Source organism: Grammomys surdaster, unplaced genomic scaffold (genome assembly GCF_004785775.1).
Source record: "Grammomys surdaster isolate TR1022 unplaced genomic scaffold, NIH_TR_1.0 273, whole genome shotgun sequence".
In the NCBI taxonomy this organism is placed as follows: Eukaryota; Metazoa; Chordata; class Mammalia; order Rodentia; family Muridae; genus Grammomys; species Grammomys surdaster.
The window spans coordinates 2,963,075-2,983,322 of record NW_021604714.1 but is presented as its reverse complement, the minus strand read 5'-3'; the positions used below and the strand labels follow the sequence as shown (position 1 = coordinate 2,983,322).

Sequence of the window (20,248 nt, the reverse complement as noted above, 5' to 3'; positions counted from 1 at the left end):
CGCATGTCTGCTGGGTCCAGGCAACAGATGAATGCTGAGAGGCCAGAGTTGAAGACAGCAGGGGGTGCATGGCACAAATCCAGTGCTAGCTAAGTGGTGTTCCAGGGCAACCTGGAGGAGTAGGTGATCTAGAAACATTTCCTGAAAATGTTTTCTGCTCAGCACTGTGGGATGCCAACAGTTTGCCCTGAGTTCCTGTCCTAAGTCTCCTATAGGGTGTGTACTGTCCTGATCTTCGGTGGCAAATCTCCTCCTGTGACCTTAGCTGGACCAGGACCTTAACAGAGCATAACACAACTTCCCTTTGGCTTCCAGGTTCCTGGGCCGCCAGGGCCAGAGGGTCCTCCAGGACCTCCGGTAAGTGTCAAGGACTCTGTAGCTTTTCAGCCTTTGTGGTTGGACCGACAGTGTCCCCTTCCTTGGCAGTCACTCAGATCAACCTCATCCTCCCCCCCCCATACTCCCACCCCAGAGAGATTTTCACTTCCAGAAAATCCCCCCCATACCTCATCCCTCTCACTGTAAACATGTCATCCCAGTAGGTGACACACCAAGGATCCCGGACACTGCCTGGTTGACTGGCATGGAAGCCACAGGCTTGCTCTGTCGTGCGCTCTGCTCAACATTTATTTAACCCTTTCTATCAGATGGTTGTCCTTACCCCTTCCTCCTTCCTCCTGTTACCAAGAGGATGCTTTTTAAAGAAAGTGGCCCATTAAAACTTTTCCAATTGGATGCGAACAGAAGGCCCCAGACAGCTGGAATGAGCGGGTGTTGGTCTGCGTCTCTTCATGGTCCATGATGCCTCTTACATTCTGGGTCATCCACTGTACTAGCAGTGATACTGAAAGTGGACACCATTTAATGAACGTTCCATGTCTCACATACTAAGTGCTTTGCATAGTTCCGTTCTCACTGATACCTCTCTCCTCTTCCCTTCATGAGACTCAGAGGGATTTTGTAACAACCCCTGGCTGGGCAGATGGTTCTGACTCCACCCCAGGAAGTCCAAGCTTAAACCACGCCCACATTCCCTTCTACCCCCTCAAGAGCTGAGACTCCACATTCCCGACCCTTGTTCGTCTGTGGTCACCTACACATGCCATTCTAATGTTCCTTGTTCTGATCCCAAACACAGGGCCTCCAAGGTGTTCCTGGACCAAAGGTAAGGAAAGGTCATGTGACAGATATTGTGGGTGGGACACACTTCTGAGACCTAGCTGATCCTTCTCCCTAAATGGCACCACCCCATAGGTGCAGCTAGGCCTTCAGGACAGAGTGAAGTCCAATAGTCCCTCTGACATCTACTACTGACACCTAACTTGCTTTGGGATGTGAAGTTCCCCATCTGCCTCTTGAATTCCTGGAGTGGCTTGCATACAAATGATCAGACTCTTGCCCCACCTCTCCAGACCCTTCCCTCACCCTAAGCATGGCAGGACGGCCACCCCTAGCCTTCAAGACCCCAGGGCAAAAGACGGCTGTCGGCAACAGACCCCTTCACTGACTCCTCCGAACGCCTTTTCCATGCAGGGAGAAGCAGGCCTAGATGGCAGTAAAGGAGAGAAGGGCTCCCAGGGAGAAAAAGGAGACCGGGGGCCTCTGGGATTGCCTGTAAGTACCTTGGAACCACTAGTCTGCTGAGCAGGGAGAAGAAACAGGGAGGACACCACTCTGCACCTAAAGTTCTGAGCATTCCCATGTGCTGGGTTCTTCCTTTCATAGTGGGGAAGGAGTTCAGGTCCACAGTGTCTTGCCCAAGCCTAGTTTTAGTGCTACAACCATGTGAAGCTAACTGAGGTAGAATCCACACCTGAGGAACAATCTGACCAATAACCAGAAAGGCCTGAGGCCAGCCGCAAGGCCTGCTGGTGTCTGACTTGAAACCATAAAGATGTGCTCTGAGGGGGTAAGCAGAGAAGACTTGAGGTTGTTGGTGCCATGAAGGTGGGCAATAGCTAGTCTCCTCTCCCCTATGTCCCCTGAATAACCCCATGGGAGACCTTAGCTCTGTTCTCATGGGAGTCACAGCACTCAGGCATGTTCAGAGTCAGCCCTGTGGTCCTGGCAGGCTGAAGCTCCTCCCACAGCCCTGTGCTCTGACCCTTCCAGAGCCGGAGGCCCCCTCATCAGCATCTGAGGGCTGCTTCCAAGCTTCTGCTTGTCTAGAGGTATAGCTGACTGAGTCTCCGTTGCATCCTCCCGGTGGCCTGGTAGCTCTCATCAGCAAACAAACCATCTTCTCATTTGCTGGCAGTCACTTGAGGCCACAGATGGTTAGTGGTCAGACTGAGCCTGAAGGTTGCTCATCCATTGAAACTACAGGGGCCGCTTCCTCTGTCTCCAGCTTCAGGCCAGTCCCTAACCCCAGGCAGCTGTAAACAGCAGAGGAACCATGGGAAACCAATACGGTCACAGCAAACACACAGCCAAGGCCAAAGGGACAGTTTCTCTCTCACGGGTGCCGGCGAGCGTAGGAAGCGCTGAGGAGCTGACTTGCTCGACAGACCACGGAAAAGTGATGGCTTTAGCAGATGTTTTCCCACATCAGAAGCCGTTGTCTGGAATGACTTAAGTACACACGGAAGCACCTTCCCGACCCCTTCAACCACAGGTCACCTATTGTGCACCTTCATGGCGCCAACAACCCCAATAAATATGAGAGGCTTCAGTTAGAGATACCCAGGCAAGTAACCCAGCAAAACCTACAAAACGAACAAAAAACCATAAGCGGATTCCTAGAAGGCAGTTCATGAGGCCTTTATGGGAAGCAGTTGAGATTGGCAGTGATTGTGGTACCCTGGAGATCACCTAACCCTTCCCAGGGGAAGCAATCTCTTAGCTTAGGAGACCTTATACCTTGGAGGGGAGAAGAGCCCAGCAAGTTTGAATCTTTTCAGCTGGATGCCTGGCATTTTATAGGCAGTTGCCCCATCTCCTGGGTGGGTATTGATGCCAGTGGCTCACCAAGGGTGAGAGTGCTTTGGTCCATGCCCCCTGACTCAAACCCCTCAAGCGCATTTGGTAGCAACATTGTATCTACAAAACCCACGGCTGTTCAGCTCCAGGCTGCTTCTAGGCTGCACCTGGGTGTCAGCATCTATGTGGTAGCAGGTAGCAGCCTCATCTCCAGGCCTGTCCTGCCGACATGCCCCTCCCCTAACCCATTTAGCCAGTACACTGTGGAGCCTGCTGGGAGCTTTCCAAACGTGCCTTGACCTGGGCCCCCTACTCTTGGAGAGTTATGCAACTGAGCCAGCATGGGCATCTGTATTGTGAACAGAACCCCAGGAGAGACGGCATGAGTGCAGAGTTCAGCCCCTCAGCTCTAGTTTTGGGGTCAAAGTCAGTTCCCAAATCTGTGGTCTCAACGCTGCGAACAAGGTCACCTGAGCCCTGGAGCCGCATCCTACCTAATAATACCCTTTCCCAAGGATGAGCGCCAGGCACTCCGTCTTCCGGTCTCTCCCCTCACCTACCCAACCCTGAGGCTGGTTTCTGAGTCTCAGTTGGAAGCAGTTTTCAAGAGGTCCATGCTTGCTGGCTAGGTGTACTCTGCTGCCAACCCCAGAGGCCACTTTAGAGCCTAGCACTAGGAAAAAAGTCCCCATTGCCACCAAGTGCTTCATTGGTCAGCAGGGAATGGGGAGGCCACAGGGCACGCAGGCTGAGTATGTCACAGATTGGCAGCTGTAGACCTCCTGCTAGCTTCTAAGCCTCTCTCTGTTGGTCAGAGGACACATGCGAGTGGACTAAGTTTGTGTGTGAACTGTAAACTGCCAGCGAAATGTCAAGCGTGGTCAGTATCATCATTCGAGGGCTAGTTCTGCCTGCCCAGATGGAGCAGAACTGAGTCCACTTCTACTAGGGTTTAGAGCTAGTGCTGGGGTCAGCGAGAGGGGTAAGTGGGTAAGAAGTACTTGCTGCTGAGCCTACAAACCCGAGTTCAGTTTCTGGAACCCACATGGTAGGAGAGAACCAACTCCTGTCAATTGTATACACACACACACACACACACACACATACACAAGCAATTCCAATTACTCCTAAGGCTTATAAGGTACAGAATGGCCTATCTCTATAGGGGTGCAAAAGATAGCACCCCTCCAGGAGCCCCTCTGTGCAGGAGGGAACATAGCTCTGGATTCCACTCCAGGAATCCCTTTCTGCGCCCCCTTCCTGGAGCACTGAAGCACCCTGGGAAGGGCGGTTCTTGTGAGGTGAAGGGACAGAAGGGGACAGGAGCTGTGGAGAGTCAGAGCATCTGTCCTCTGTGGTTCACGCCAACTCAGCAGCCAACCACAGCCCTCGGTGTCTCCGTGTTCCTTTCCGTCTCCGTGTAAACACACCCACTGTCCTCACCCGTTGTTGTTTATGGCATTTGTGTCTGTCTGGAGTCACCGCTTTACTCACCTCCCCTCCCCCATTGTCTCCTTTTTCTCCTCCCCTCCCATCCCTTTCTTTTGGTCAAACTGTGCCCTTCGTCCAGGGAGCTTCAGGTTTGGACGGCAGGCCTGGGCCACCGGTGAGTGTCATTACTCTATCGCCCCACCCCCTACCCCATCCCTGTCCGGCCTATGACTCCTCTTGTCTATCCTGCTGTGGCCTTGTTCGCTCCCCACCCCGACCCCTGCAGTGATAGGGACTGTGTTTTGTCCAGCCTTAGAGTCCCCTCTATGTCCACATCAGAAATGCCCTTTCAGCCATCTTGGCGGCCACCACGGATGAGCACTCAGGGACCCCAGGACATGCCAAGCACGGGGCAGTAAAAGTCACTCTAGCAACAGTGACCCTGATACTGAGACCAGCCTGGGAACCCTACCCTGGGGCTTGAGCCAAGATGTGTCCCTGGCAAACACAAGTGTCTGTGTGTGACCTTCACGCTGTACTGTTGTCATACTGTGACGTCTGTCCATCTCCTGTCTGCCTGTGAGCCTCCCAGTCATATGGAGTCACCCTTCCCAGAGTGTTTGCGCGGAGCATAGAAGGGTCAGTTGGGAGCCACATGTAGGAGCCTGTATCAGCTCAGTGTCCTGTGGGTGTGTTTGAACCACATCTTTCACAGTGGGTGGCATCCATGCCACCCTGGAAGCACAATAAAGGGTCCATGACAGAGCAGCTGAAAGACACCCAGACCCTCTATTACTCTGCCCCTCCTGATTCCAGACAAGAGTTCTCGCTATCGCAAATCCCTGAAGGGCCACAGGAAACGCCCCTCCACTTTACCTGCACCGAACACCCTGTGGAGTTGCCAGCATTGGTTCTGGGGTCAGGGCACAGGATTTCCCAGCTTGGAAGCCATGCCAGGGCTGTATGCCTGGCTCCTTGTAGCCAATCAGCTATGTCTTGATGACTGGTTCTAAGGTCCATTACCCAGGAGTCAAGGCGATTATTAGCTTCCTGAAGTGCCACATGGGAGAGAAGAAATTCAGACAGGTTGTGGGACGGGGCCTAGAACTCTCAGAAGCAGGAGAACGCCCAGGTGACAGTGCAGAGCATCATCTTACCGAATGCCAGTTCTGTCTCCTGGTAAGAGCAAGCCACGGAGCAGCCTGTCCTGACCGTCACTGGAGGTCACGTCCAGCATTTGCATTTTTATCCATGGAGGCCTTGAGACAGATTCCTTAGTTGATCTTCTAGACTTACAGAGGGGAACCGAAGCCCGGGTCAGTCTGTGGAGGCCTTTCAGGTCTGAGGAGTCTGGGCAGTGGAGGCCGGGAGCCTGCCCAAGGCCTGCTCTGAGTGAGCTGCCACTGTGGTCCCAATTCTATTCTCTTCCTCTTCACTGCACAGAGGACACAAAGAACCTCTCCTGGCTCTGTTTGTTTTCTGTGACAATAATCTGCATTTTCCCATATACTAATGTCCTGTTATCCCCAGCCATGCTCAGAGTACCAGACAGCATCCCGTAGGCCCAGCCCCACAGTCTGATCCGAGTAGAGACATGTAAATACTGACAGGCCAATAGACAGGAGGCTGGGAAATAGAGGTTTGGTCTAGTTTGGATGTGCAGATGGGAGCCTGGGAGAAATGCTTGCTGAGTCTGTAGCAAGCCCAGCTCTGCCTCCCAAGTAAACACCAGCGTACCACAGCGCCTCCCAGCTCCCTGGGACCCTCAAGTTAGGACAGAACCTGCTCCTACTCTCTGAAGGCCAGTGTGGCTCTGACATTGGAGGATACTAACTCATGACCCTGTCCCTCAAGCCTGGGAACCTGTGGGGTCTGCAGTGGGTTGGGGGAGGGGTGCTGGATGGCCCTCTCACGCCTGCCTCTAAATGTGTCTCTGCGGCAGTCTCTGTGGCATGAAGACCCTCCCGCTGCATGTGGAGCTGTGACAGCAAGGGGGTGCCGGCCCTAAGTCCCCCCACTCCTGGGATGGGGTCACCTCCCTCTCCAGTGCTTGTTGGTGGCAAACTAAGCTACCATTCTTCTGGTTTCAGCCTTGGCAGGCTCGGCTGCGATGTATCTGGCTCTGAGGATGGGGAAGGAACTCTTCTTCAAGGTCCCTAAATCCAAAATGGATCCTGGCCCAGGCAAACGGCCTCCTTGAACGAAGCCTGGCTTTGCCAATCCTGAAAACCGGGGCTCAGGCTTTGCACATCTTCAGTGGTGCATCCCATCTGGGTGGGACTCTTGGGGCCTCCCCAAGCAAATGGCCCTTTACCTCTGCTTTCTTCCACCTCCTCAGGGTACTCCAGGACCAATCGGGGTTCCAGGCCCAGCTGGACCAAAGGGCGAAAGGGTGAGTGTTCTGTGAACTGGGAGCTTGGGAAACCAGGAGGGGGGATTACACCAGGCTTGCTGATCCCTTGTGCCTGGGACACAGCCTCGGGGTCCTCCTCTCCTTCACTCATGGTTGCCCTCATAGCAGCCTGGAGGAGAGGAACCCCCTTGGGGAGATGGAGGCTTAGGTGAGATGGAAAAGCTCCCTCTCCTTGCTTGGCAAGGTGTCACTCAAGGATACAGGTCTGTGATGCTCATTTAAAGAAACAGTATGGAACAGAAGGGGATTTAGAATGTCCCCAGAGGACACCCATAAGTCAGAAAGTCAGGGTGTTGGGCAGAGTTCTCACCATTAGTGTTGAGTAGCCATGGCCAAGTCACAGGGTATTGGAAGTCCGACCGCACCCCCTCACAGAATGGGTGGGTAAGAGGATGAAGCAGGAATCAGCCCGGTATGGGAGGATTCTGTTCCCCTCTGCCAGCCAGGTTCCCCCACACCCAGCAGGATCAGTCATCCCTAGTGAGGCTCCACGCTGATCCACCCCCACCGAGCATCTGTGACCATTCTCTGGCTGTCCACACCTCCTCCCTCTGCCCTCTGCTATCCCAAGAGAGGCTTGTGGTGGGGAAGCGGGTGGCTTCTACAGAGATCGAGAGCCTCTCTGAGATCACAGGTCCCCCGGGGAAAACCAGGATAGCCACTCCAGGATGACGACACGGGCTTCAGAGAAGAAATCAAAGCTCTTCTCTTGCTATCTCTGGGCCCACTGTCTGGTCTTCTCGTGCTGCCTAGTCCTGTGAGGAAGCAGGCTGTACAGGCCAACAGAAGGACCCTTAGACCACACTGTGCCTCTCACACACTTCAGTTCCCTAGGGCTCCTGCAAGGGTCCACAGAGATTTTCCATTTTCCCATAGGGAATAGAAAGTGGGAAGGGAATCAACATGGCGGGCAGGGCTCACAGGGCATCTTTCTCTCTTTCAGGGCAGCAAAGGCGACCCAGGGATGACGGGACCAACGGGAGCAGCTGGGCTGCCTGTGAGTCTACAGGAACTAGAACACCCTGCTTCCCCTCCATCCCTCTCTCTAGAAGCAGAATCAAAGCACACAGCCCACATTCTGGAACCCATACGTGGGGCTGAAGGAGACGCTACCCAGAACTAACTAGGGATGAGCTAGAAGTTCCTGAGGGGCATTGCAGGGGACACATGCTCATCACAGGGACCATCACATGTGTAACAGCACATCTGGAACCTTCCACCGTAGCCCGTGTGCTGTGCAGTGGGGTCCCAAGTGGCTATGCCTCCACTTCTGCCATCCAGGATAGACAGCCTCAGATCCAGATCCCCCACAACCCAGAAAGGAGGTTCTGGCCTTGAAGCCTGAGCTTGGTTTTCCATCTGCAGTGCATTTGCCTGTAGCTTTGTTACAGAAGCCAAGCAGCTGTCTCACGGAGCCTGGATTTTTTTTCCCATCCACCCAAGGTTCATGTGTAGAGTGACTGAATAAGTGTATCTGTACCAGTCCACGCTTAACACTTATTCCCGTAGGGTATTCTGTACCTTAAAAGATGCTCGAAGGCACCGTGAATCCAGGGCCTGGCGAGATAGCCATGCATCCCAGAGTAGCCCATGCCCACCCCTGAACACAGCATAAAACTCACCCCTCACCCCATGAATAGTTCCCAGAAGAACACAGCTACCAGGCAGGACATGGGCTACATGCAGTGTAAGAAAATGAGAACCATGGGTTTGCTCATCAATCCAGTGTGCCTCTTGGTCAAATTCCTTGCTGTATTGGCTTCTCCTGCCCTTCTGTAAAATGGGAGTAATGAAACCCATCTCCACTGAACTGAAGCTCGTCAGCGACATTAAAGGAAGGACCGTACGGCCGTTTTCATGTTCCCTCATTAACACGTCTTCCTTTCTCTGATTTAACGCAGGGTTTACATGGACCACCCGGGGACAAAGGAAACCGGGTAAGTCTGAGCCCTCGCTCGCTTGCACTCTGGATCTGGTTACTAATGTCTTCATGATGGGACGGAATGATCAGTTGGAGACTCCTGACCTAACAGGACAAATAGTCTTTCCCTATAAATCATCCTAAATTGAAAGGCTTTCTAGCGAGGGGCTCCATGCCATACATGCAGGGAGCCTGAGGCCCAGCACTGCGGTTGAAGCCAGTATTTCTCCTCGTTACCAGCGATGGCCGAATGAATCCCTCGGCAGCCATCAGATTAGCACGGTCATCCAGTAACAGGAGCCTCTTGTCCAGCCGGCTCTACGTTGCCCTGATAACCGGCCCCTTAGTGATATTTTTAGATCTATTGTCACCTCATCTTTGCCCTCCTGAAACTGAGATTTGTCAGGCATTCCAGGCCACTGGCGACTGGGAAAATAAATTCCAGCTCTGAGAACAGCCAGCCAAGCCCTTTAAAAAAAAAAAAAAGAGAGAGAGAGAGAGAGAGTGTATCCCAGCTGCTGCTTCTTTTGGAGACTTGGCAGGGAACAGAATGGACTGCACCCTCCAAATCCTCCCTCCTCCCCTTGGCTCCTGTGGTCCTTAGAAGAATGCATTAAGTGTCCCTAGCACCGTAGGCGTGTAATGATCATGGCCATTTGGGTCCAGCAGCAATAATCTAACTACATCTGGCCAAGAGATAGCCCTTTCCATCACCTCCTCCAATGCCTGTCTGTGTGCAATGCACACGCCTTAGGTAATGGTTCTCAACCTGTGGGCTGAGCCGGTTTGGAGGTCACATGACCCTTTCAGAGGGGTCATCTCGGATCAACAGAAAATACATACTCACATGATTCTCAACAGTAGCAAACGAAAGGGGGAGAAACAAAAATAATTTTATGGCTAGCGGTCACCTCGACATGAAGGACCGTATGAAAGGGCCGTGTGGCAGTGGTCAGAACACGCTGCAGGAACAGAAGACATCAGAATCCGTATGCTTCTCTCTGGCCGCAATTAAATCCATCCTTCTTGATTTAAGAAGTATTACTGGGCACTTCTAAACCCCTAAAGCCTCCTCACTGGCAGCCACCCCAAAACAAGCCAACTTGTCCCCTAAAGCCTACGAACAAGTGAGAGGAGGCAGGGCCACCCTACCAAACTGTCAATGGCGGGACTGAGTGAAGTCTACTATAACGAACTGACCCACTCTCAGCTGTGTGGCTGGTCTCTGAGTCTACCAAACCTGATCGTTCCGTTTCTTCACTGGTATACAGACCTTCCTAACTCCTAATTTCCAAAACTTCCTAATGAATTCTAGCTCTGTTTACTACACTCAGTTCACATTTTTCAAACCTGTTTCTTAAGACTTTCTCCGTTGGCTGGAGGCACTGGGTCACTTGAAATGAAGGTAATGCTTCTGCCGTAGAGAGGAGGCAGGGTCAGTGAGGGATTCTTGTCATGGAATGGGGGAGGATGAAAAGAATGGACCAGGCTCATGCTAAGCCATCTTCCATAGAGGACCCAGGAATTGTGGGAAAATCTTTCTTCTCCACTTCCCCTTCCTGCCCTTTGATAGCTTCCCCGCAATCTTAAATATAATTTAGAATATGTCTCTTCATCAGAGTCAAATCCAGGCACTGAGGGTATAGCTCAGTTGGTAGAATTGTTTGCTTTGAGCCCTAGGTTCCAGTTTAATATTGCACAAAGCTTGGCAGATGGCACGCGCCTGCAATCTTGGCACCCAAGGCGGGATACACAGCAGGGGGAGCAGGGAGTCACACTCATCTCTGGCTATATATTGTCTAAGGCCCTACTTCAGAAATCCAAGAAACAGAAGGGCAAGTTCAGAAAAGCAATGAGGCACAGCACGGAGGGTCAGATGAATTGTCCCAAACAGCAGGCTTCAAATCAAAGAGCAACTACGTTTTCTCACCCAAGAGAGTCAGTTCTCAGGAAACCAAGTGGACTGGAAAAGGACACTCGGAACCTCAGCCACCTCAGCCAGGCCTCTGAGCCACCAGCCCTAATGGGGCCTAGAGGGAGGTGTCGGATACACTTTGATCCAGGAGACATGTCAGAAGTTGAGGCAAGGTTCAAAGTGTCACCGTTACTACCTGGGAGGTGACGCTGGAAATATCCTCCCCATTCACCTGAGTTTTGAAGAGCAGCTGCCACAGGAAGCCCTCAACACTTGCCCTCATTGAACTTTGCCTTGATCATGCCTGGGGAATCCATTAGAAACCTGTTCCACTTGACATGAACCAAGACACAACCTTATGATTTTACTGTTGGGCTGGCAGCGTGGCCTCGCAGGCAGAGGTGCTTGCTACCAAGCCTGACAGTCTTAGTTCAATTCCCCATGTGGTAGAAAGAGAGAACTGACTCCCACTAGTTATACACAGACACACAGACACAGATACACACACACACAGAGTTATCTATTACATGTCATGCCCAAAACTGGTCCTACACCTCTTTCCTGCTCATGAAATGAGGAAAGCCCTTGTTACAATGAGCAAAGACAGAATCCAAAACAGGAAGCTTGCTAAGGACACACAAGACCATTGAAAGGGTGCTCTACCCTTATCTCTAAGGGCACCCTTCCCCTACCCGTGCTCTACCCTGTCTCTAAGTGGCTCAGTGAACTTGGCCCAAGAGTCACACTGACAACAAAGACACTGGTCAGCGCCAGACACGGCCCCTCAGGCCGGTGATCCCAGCATTTGGGAGGCAGAGGCAGAAGGATCCGGTGTTCACAGTCCCCAGTTACACACCAAGTGAGAGGTTGGTCTGGGTTATAGGAGAAGTCTCAGTTGAAACAACAACGGGAAGGGGATCAAAGAGTAAGGTACCACCAGTCTGGCAACGTAATTACCAGGACATGGGTTGGTTGGTTGTTACTATAGAGCTGCCTGCAAGCCGGCCAGCGGAAAAAGTCCCAGCATGCCGAGCCGCTTCCACCTCTGCCTTGTGTGGGGATGGGGGAGTGTATTCGGGTTCATGCATGTCTTGCTTCCTGGGTCCTTCTGCCCCTCCTTTCTCTCCGTCTCCAGCCTCGCTAGCCTCAGCCTGTCCCTCTCTCCTGTTATTTCCTCCGCCTTCCTCTCAACATGTGCACCCACTAAAACCCCACAGCCCTCATCCTTCTGGCTTATGTCCCCTGAAGTCAGTCCCCCACATTCATCAGGAATGCGGGTCGCTGTCTACCCCTCCCCTCTTACCAACTGGAGCTGTGGGGGTGGGGGCATCTCTCGTATGTTCCACTCCGGGGTGGGAAGGAGGGGACATATAGGTAAAGAGTAGCTCTAGAATCTTCCAGAACACATGATGTATTTGTGTGAGCGGGGGTGATTCCTTATAGTGTGAGTGGCCCACACTCTGACCTTCAGGCAAATCCTCTTAAGGCCTGGAACCAACCCCTTAGCAACTCCGCCCATATTCTTCATTGGGAAACTACTCCTGACTCAGGATGAGGGCCACACTCCTAAGGACACCTACCTCTAAGGGGACACGGACATGGGTCTTCCCATTCCAAAGAGCTGGTGCCCCAGCTTGTCCACACTAAAGGAATCCTCATGTCCTGCCCTTTTCACTGGTGGGTGCGTCTTTGATCCATGGATTTCACTGCCTACGAACACACTCGTTAACACTCACCAGTCTGAAAACCCATTCAGAGTAGTGTGTGGACAAACTATAGGCAAGGACTGAAATAAAAAACAAAGCAAAAAACAAACAAACACACACTTGGGTTCATGTTCAAAGATTGGGGAAACAGAACTACAGCCACCTGCGGATGCAGAAACACCACAGACAGGACAAGACCCTCTCGGGGAGCATTTGTTCCCATACTAGGTAGGAGAGAGTCATCAGCACAGTTGGCTGAAACCACCCTCCATTACTGACTAATATGGCATCCCACCAGTGACCATCTCTTGTACACAAGGTCATGCAATCAAAGTGTAACGCACCCATTTTACAGGTGAAGAAACTGAAGCTCAGAGGGGCTCAAGGTTAGTAACTGGCAGAACTCGCCAAGCCTTTGGCCTCCCCATGGTGGAGCAGTCATATACAAGTCTCCAGGCATGAGACAATCCATTTCCACAGAGGAGAGTGTCTGGGGAGACCCTTAAGACACACGCGGCTCATTTTTAAAGGACAGAGACATATGAAAATTTAACTGCAAAGTCATTTCCAGATGATGTCATTTCCAGAGCCCTTCTTTAGATGAGCCCCAATACATAAAGACAGGGTTCATTTAGGAGGAGGATTTTCAGAAACAAATGGACTCCCTGAGCTAGGTGGAGCAAAGTGTGCCAAGATGCTCTTACGGAAGTCAGAAGACAAAATCACTTCTCTCTTCCTGCCACTTGGGAACTGAACTCAAGTCATCAGGCTAAAGTGGCAAGTACCTTTACCTGCTGTCACTCGCCGGGCCGTCATGACAGCCCAGCAGGACAATTTTAAGTAGTGATGGCATGAGACAATAATAAATCAGAGACAGACACAGCATATGAGAGGATCAGCCTGAGAATCTACACATGTGCACACGCGGGCACACACATCCCCATCCCGCTCACGTGTGTGCAGGCTGCAGTCATGTATGCACATGCCTATAGCGGGCTCTGACCACAGTCACCTTGCCTCCTAAGGAAACGCCATGTAAATGAGAGCTAATGTGTACTGCTCTTCCACGGGACTCAAGTTTGGCTCCCGGCATCCACGTGAGGCAGACTGCCACCACTGTGACTCCAGTTCCAGGAGGCTCTGACACCTCTGGCCTCCGAGGACACTTGGCACTCATGTGCACACACACATACACGTATTTAAAAAGAAAATAAATCTTTACTGGGACAAGAGGTTCTCAGCCCAAAGCTCTTCAAGATTAAATGCTCAAAGAGATAGAAGGTGTAAACACAAACACACACACACACACACACACACACACCACACAAATCATCCTTTGCTGGGCTTAAGGTCAGCAAAATTGGGCACCATGGTACTAAGTGGCCTCCTCTTCCACTTTGTCTCAGAGATGCCCCTGCTCCTTCCTCCCTCTCCTTTGCCCTCCTCCTTTGCCAAAATCCTAGGTACTTGGAGCTGGGAGGTGGATGTGTCCCATAATCCTACGGGAATTCTAACTTAATTAAGAACGTCTACTTTTCGCTCTGACCTTTTATGTATCATTTTCTCTCTCTAATGTTAACATGTGGATGATCCTAAAGTTTTGATGATGTGTTTTGTTGTTTCCCCGCCCCTTCTTACCTTGGACTAAACCATTGCTCGCAGGGGGAAAGGGGGAAGAAGGGCTCTAGAGGGCCTAAAGGGGACAAGGGGGACCAAGGAGCACCTGGACTAGACGCCCCCTGCCCGCTGGTATGTTTTCCGTTTCTCGATCACATTGTTCTGAGTTTTTTTTTTCCACAGAGTTGCAGGTTGGAAACAAAGAAAGCCAAAAGCTCTGTGGGGCGGCGCTCCACAGATGCCACCAAGCCTGTCTATGCCTTGGCAGTCCTGCCTGCCGAGGCTGGGCCTCAGAGCCACAGCTGTGAGCCATTCTGCTAAATCTCTAGTCTTTGAGTCCCTGTCCTTTGAAGACTCAGAACAATGGATGGGTGGAAGGAAGGAAACCCACAGGGTGCAGGGTTCGGGTAGAAGGTCTCAGGCTCTGTCCCCAGCCCTAGTGTTTTATGGCACGCAGATTTGAGACCTTTGTTGCATGGGCCACCTTTGTGGCCTGCAGCTCCAGCTGTCCTGAATCCTCGCTCAGGTCAGGATGCAAAACCCAGGTTAGTCTCCTGAGTTCTATTCTGTGCAGAATAAAATCAGACAAGGGGCTTTTCATGCACTGCCCAGCTAAGCATGAACTAGTATGCCCATGATCTTACCATGCCCAGTAGCCCAGCTAAGACCCAGGAAGCTGCAGACCCAAAATCAGTAGATAGCCCCAAGCAGTCTTCTCAACAAGCCAGCAATTGATGACTGTGGCACATCAGCCTGGCTTCTCAAGGGACCTTTCAAAGCACTAGAAGCTCTGAAAGGCTTGCTGCTGTCAAGCTGGGGTTCTCTGTGGTTGTGCCCGGAAGGGATTGCAGTGCAGAAGATGGCCACGTTCTAGCGATGCACTTTCGCTTACATGTAATAGCCTCAGGGTCTGCATCCTGGCCAGGGTAGGACTGGGCCTGTCCCGCTCCACAGCTGGAGATGGCTGACTCTGACCTTAGTAATCACCGCGGTTGGTTTTATGAACAGGGCCACCGAGGTTTTAAAGGAGAGAAGGGGGAGCCGGGGCTACCAGGGCTGGACGGACTGGATGCCCCATGCCCACTGGTATGGTGTCTGCCCCCCACCCCCGCCACCTTGCCTGCGTGGCCAGTTTGGGCTACCCTACATGTGTGTGGTGTGCACTGTGTGCCTCCTGATCTTGCTCTTCTCTCCCAGCTTCTCCTTACTGCTTCTTCCTGACGGAGAGTCACCATGCCTAGCTCCCAGCCATGCCCTCTTGCATGCGATGTGCCCAGTGGCATTTTCTTGGCATCCTCCTGCAACTGCTTCTGAAGCACCACCCCATCATCCCGCCCACCCCAAAGCTAGTCCCAGCTGCATTTCATCCTCATTTCCTGATGACTGCTTCTAGAACATTCTGGAAGCTAGGGAAGTGAATGAGCTGGGCAGGTTTCTTAGAACTGACTGCTTTGCCTCCATACAGTGCACTTAGCCCTGAATATATAAGCTAAGCAAACTAACAGAACACAGGAGTGAGCTGCCAGTCACCTGCCTCCCCCACCCAGACCCAGACCCGCCCCACCCCATAGTTTGGTAGGGGACACGGGGTACGCTTCTGGATAGAGAAGTTCTATAATGAAGGTGGCGGGAGAGGCCACCCTGTCTATTCTTTTGGACTAGATCCCCTGTGTTGCTACCCAGGTGTCACCATCAGGACTAGATTATGGTCCAGCGTCAGATATTAGATGCTAAAGACCCAGAAGGCTCTACTTGGTGTGTTGTCCTTCATCCTAAGTTAGCTCACTATGAAGTGAGAAGTGGAAAGGTCTAAAATGTAGTTAGGTGGTATCCAGGTATCCCTGAGATGTCTGGAGCTAACACTCGAGCTGGTTTCCCCACACCTAGTCTTGCTCTGGATGGTGACTTCCTAAGTATCTACAGGATCCTCCCAACTCACTGTAAAAGAGAAGGCAACACCTGACCCTGCGGGCACGGGTCCAGACGCTCCCGCTTGCCTTCCATTTCCTCAGAGATTCGGGGGCTGCTGTCACCAACGAATTCCCAGCCTCAATCCCCACCCTATCACACAGGAATTGCCTTTGGGTGAAAGATGGCGGAAGAGAGTAAGGGTGATGATACAGTTCCTTGAAGGGCCACAGAGATGTCTTAGGTCACAAGCACAACAGAGCCAGCGCAGGTCACGTGCATGGAGTGGCAAGCCTGCTGACACAGCTGGCCCGCCTTCACGTACCCAGTGTGCATGGCTGCCTTTCTCAACCATGGCCCCCAAAACACTTCCATTAATTAAAAATGGGTCTTTCCTGGACTATGGTTGTGCCCCGCCCCAACCTTCACACCCCCACCCTCACCCTCTCAGTTCTGCAAAGCACCTTGGCTTTTCTGCTCTCTGCCTACTTTTCCACTGCGCCCTGCCACCATCCCTGTCCCGATGGAAATGCCTGCAAAGGCCCCACTCCTTCCCAGAGTTTGTGTGCAGTGTGCCTTACCGTGGTGATGGGGTGACTTGGCATGACATGGTGGACTACAAAGGAAACAGAGGCTCACCATGAAACTGAAATGCATGCCCCCTACAGAGTCCAGAGGGGACATAAATCATTTGACTATTCAAAATGATATCTTTTCCAATAATGTGTCCTTTGTCTTGGGCTGGCGGAAATGGGGTACCGGAGCTATTGACGTAACTTGAGCCCGTGCTAGGTTTCTTTGGGCTGGGGCAATAGCTGCAGCATGCTGGGGGATTGGGCGGTCCCCTGCTGGGTGGGTGAAGGAGACCCTAGAGACTATAATTATAGGATGGGGCAGAGACCTAGAACTCTGAGGCACCACCTGGCCCTCCCTGCCAGCCTGGCCTCTGGAAGATGCCTGGACTGCCTCGAGATGTGCTAGAAAGGCCAGAATGCCCAAGCTTTGTGAAGTTCCCTCACACAAGCAGTGCCCTGAGGCTATTGCTGCCTTGCCTCAGAGAACACATAGTCAATTCCCACCCTGATACTCTGTTTCCCTCCAGATTCTAGGACGTAACAGAGGCAGGGCCAGAAAGACAACTCCAAATCATGTTGCAATCCCCTCAAGGCTGTCTGTCCCTTACTACCCCGTTCCTGCCCACCACTGACCATTATCTGGGACTGTTTGGATGACACCTCTTGTCATTTAGGGAGAGAAACAAGCTAAGGCAGGCGGGGGGGCCACGGAAACACCATCTTGTCCCCGCCAGGTTTGCAAGGAAGGCCGGAAGCCCTACGTGCTGACTGGCCTAAGTTCTTAGCACTCCACCGAGTCCAAGCCGTGGGCATCTGTGCTGGCCAATCCCACAGGCCACAGTAGACCCTCTTAGCCTTGCCCTGCAGCTACACTTGGCATTAGCCGAAGGGAAAATGGTAGCATTTAAACGCTTCCCTCGTCTAAGATTCTGACCCAGAGCAGGAATACAAGCAGACAGCAGTGGGTAGGCCATGTCCCACCGAGGCTATAGAAATGTTTATGTCCTGGTCTGCTCAGACAACCATCTCAAGAGCCTACGTATTCTCTGCCTCCTTGCAGGGAGAAGATGGCTTACCAGTCCAAGGCTGTTGGAACAAGGTAAGATTCCCAGAGGGCCATGCAGCTTGGGGTCAAAGGTGTCATAAAGTTGGCAGTTTCCCACCTGCTTTCCTGCAGATGAGAAAGGAAGATGTGGGTGGGTCAAAAAAGGTGCTACCTCACCAGCGGTTGGCTGGTGGGCGGGAGCAAGGCATTAAACATCTCACCGCACACACCTGCAGGACACTTAGAACCATTTTAAGGGACTAGGTACATAGATCCATTGATGGAGTGTTTGCTTAGCAAAAGCCCTGGGTCTGATACGCAGCGCTGCATAAATCCTGCATAGCGATACGTGTACGGAATCTCAGTACCCGGCACCAAGATATCACCAGGTTTAAAATGCTGTTGTTTGCCATCATTAAAGCTGCCAGTCTAATACTATAGGGCTGTCCCTCTCAGCCACAGCTCCCAAGTCACAGGACTCCCCAGCCTAAGGGCAGACCCCTACCTCAGTCCTCAGCATGGTCTGCAACTACATGGTGGGCAGCTGTGCATGTATGCCATCTCCCTGCACCTCCCCTCCCCCTCCACATCTTCTCAGCCCCCACCATCAGTGACTAAAGTTATCAGTATGTCCTTATTGTAGAGTTCAAGACCCCGACCCGCACTCACAAGACTTTGTACTTAGCCAGTCCAGCCCTGTGCCTGTAACTCAGAATTGCACAGTGAGATGGCTCTGCACTTTGCGCCCCAACACTCAAAATCTTGTTGATGTACAAGTCTGGGGCAAGTAGGGAGACAAACAAGCCGTCAGGCCTGGACTGAACACCTAGCTACCAAAAGCACGTACAAGCCAAAGAAAGGAAAAATTCAGCATTGAAGAGGCCATTACTACCCCCAAGAATCTGTACTCACTCAGCACTTCATCCAAGAATTCATTAAATAAGACCCTCCCCTGTCCCCAAAGAAAGATACTCCTGGTAGGCAGGACATGGACCATTTTGAGCTTAGCAAGGGAGCCACAGCTGCTGTCCAGTGCTCCAGCATGTGGGAGGAACATCTAAAGCAGCCTAGGTCTGCTGGTTAACACCAGAAACGACTTCTGGGCAGATGTAGTGACTAGCATGGTTTCCAAGACAGCATAGAGAGACTGCCCTCTAGTGGCCAAAGGAGGGAGTAGCTTCAAGGTGAAAGTCGGAGGAGGTTTCCTTCCTAGGGGTGGGCGTGTCTGACATTCCAGATGAGGGTTTTCCTTCTAGTTACTTTAAAGTTCCACACTTCCCTATCAGAGGTTCTGAAGAACTGAAGACAAAGTCACCTCCTCTCCTTCATGGGAGTCGGCATTCAGGGTTCCTGAAACTAACTGTCGGTTCTGGTTTTGTTTTGCAGTGATGCCTCTAACCTCGGACTGGCCTGTGTGTGTTTGTATATAGGATATTTATTTTTATACAGTTTTCACCTTTTGAAAAATGCCCAAACTATGATGCATCTTGCAGATCATTAAAAGAGAAAGAAGAAAAGCCTGCATATTTTGTACAGGAAATAACCCCTTTCCCTTTTGTTTACAAGACATGTTTGTATAAATCTGTTTCTAATACACTTTCTGTCTGTGCGTCTGCTTCTAACGTTGCATGATATTTGTGCACACTTATTAAATATCACAGCTTAATAAATTATTGTGTTCCGGTGCCGAAGGGAGCTTGCCAGCCCAGAGGTGCTGCAAGCTTATGTGTGAATTCACAAAAACGTGGAGGTCCGTGGTGTTTGCCAGACTACATGTGTCTGACAATATTTTAAACTTTAACTGACTTTCATTATTATAAGAAAAAAATAAAAAGTGGCAATTCATGATCCTGGTTAATCTCTAAATTAAATCCATTCTGTCTTGTGCAAGCAGAAAATCTCAAAAGCAAGAACCCTCAGAAGTGTGAGGCAATATTGGGAAATTTTAGTTTCAACAAAAGGACTTGGTTAGGACATTTTCCGTATGTCGTGGCCCAATCTCACTTGAGCACTGAGAGTTCAGCAATACCGGGACCCAGGGGCTGCAAAGTGGACTTCAGGTTTGGGTAGGGCTTCCCATCATTTGTTTTGGTTCCTCTACCCCCTGTGCCCTCTGAACTATTTCTGTTTCTGTGGTAAAATACCATAACCCAGAGCGGCTTAGAGCAGCAAAGGGTTGATTTGGGCTAACAGCTCCCGAGGAAGAGAGTCCATCAAGTCAGGGAGCGACAGGAGCGGGAAGCTGTTCACATTTCATCCGTACACGGGACACAGAAGGAGAACAGAAAGTGGGGTAGGGCTACAAAACCTCAGAGCCCGCTCCAGTGAGGGACTTCCCTCAGCATGGCGCTACCTCCTAAAGGTTCCATAACCTCTCCAAACGGCGCCACCAACTGGAGATGAGGGTCTGGCCTATGGAGGACATGTCCCATTCAAACTTTGAGCTGTGTGTGATCTCTAGTAACAGCTGCTTTAGAGCACACCGTTGACTTCACAGACGTCCGCAGATCCAAGCACAGCTAGCTGTGGGAGGGGGCTTTGCCTCTCGTGACATTCTATTCTGGCTAAGGATAAATCACCCCCCCACACACACACACACCCACTAGATCTCAGCCGCATCGAGTTGCTTTCTTTTGTAGGAAATGGGGGTGGCTAGAAAGGTGACTCAGTGGCTTAGAGCGCCCCCACAGTGCACAACCATCTAGAACTCACATTCCAAGGCATCTGACCCCTCTTGTGACCACTGTGGGAACCAAGCATGTATGTACTCCCCATACATACATGCACATGTATGAGTA

At 51.6% G+C, this 20,248-nt stretch overlaps 1 protein-coding gene across 5 annotated transcripts in view; it reads left to right on the top strand.

The window, feature by feature from the left end:
• The window catches only part of Col13a1 (collagen type XIII alpha 1 chain), a 140,139-nt gene extending 120,844 nt beyond the window's left edge, over window positions 1-19,295 (top strand). For 3 of the 5 annotated variants that reach the window (XM_028776894.1, XM_028776897.1, XM_028776895.1), the window contains 10 exons: window positions 316-357; window positions 1,139-1,165; window positions 1,534-1,614; window positions 4,490-4,525; window positions 6,689-6,742; window positions 7,707-7,760; window positions 8,665-8,700; window positions 13,968-14,054; window positions 17,466-17,504; window positions 18,837-19,295. In XM_028776894.1, the coding sequence (XP_028632727.1) occupies window positions 316-357; window positions 1,139-1,165; window positions 1,534-1,614; window positions 4,490-4,525; window positions 6,689-6,742; window positions 7,707-7,760; window positions 8,665-8,700; window positions 13,968-14,054; window positions 17,466-17,504; window positions 18,837-18,839 (459 nt within the window). In that variant the 3' untranslated portion in view covers window positions 18,840-19,295. The remainder of the gene's footprint in view (window positions 1-315; window positions 358-1,138; window positions 1,166-1,533; window positions 1,615-4,489; window positions 4,526-6,688; window positions 6,743-7,706; window positions 7,761-8,664; window positions 8,701-13,967; window positions 14,055-17,465; window positions 17,505-18,836) is intronic. The other 2 variants (XM_028776896.1, XM_028776893.1) reach the window with 1 other exon arrangement.
• The last annotated feature ends 953 nt before the right edge of the window (window positions 19,296-20,248 follow it).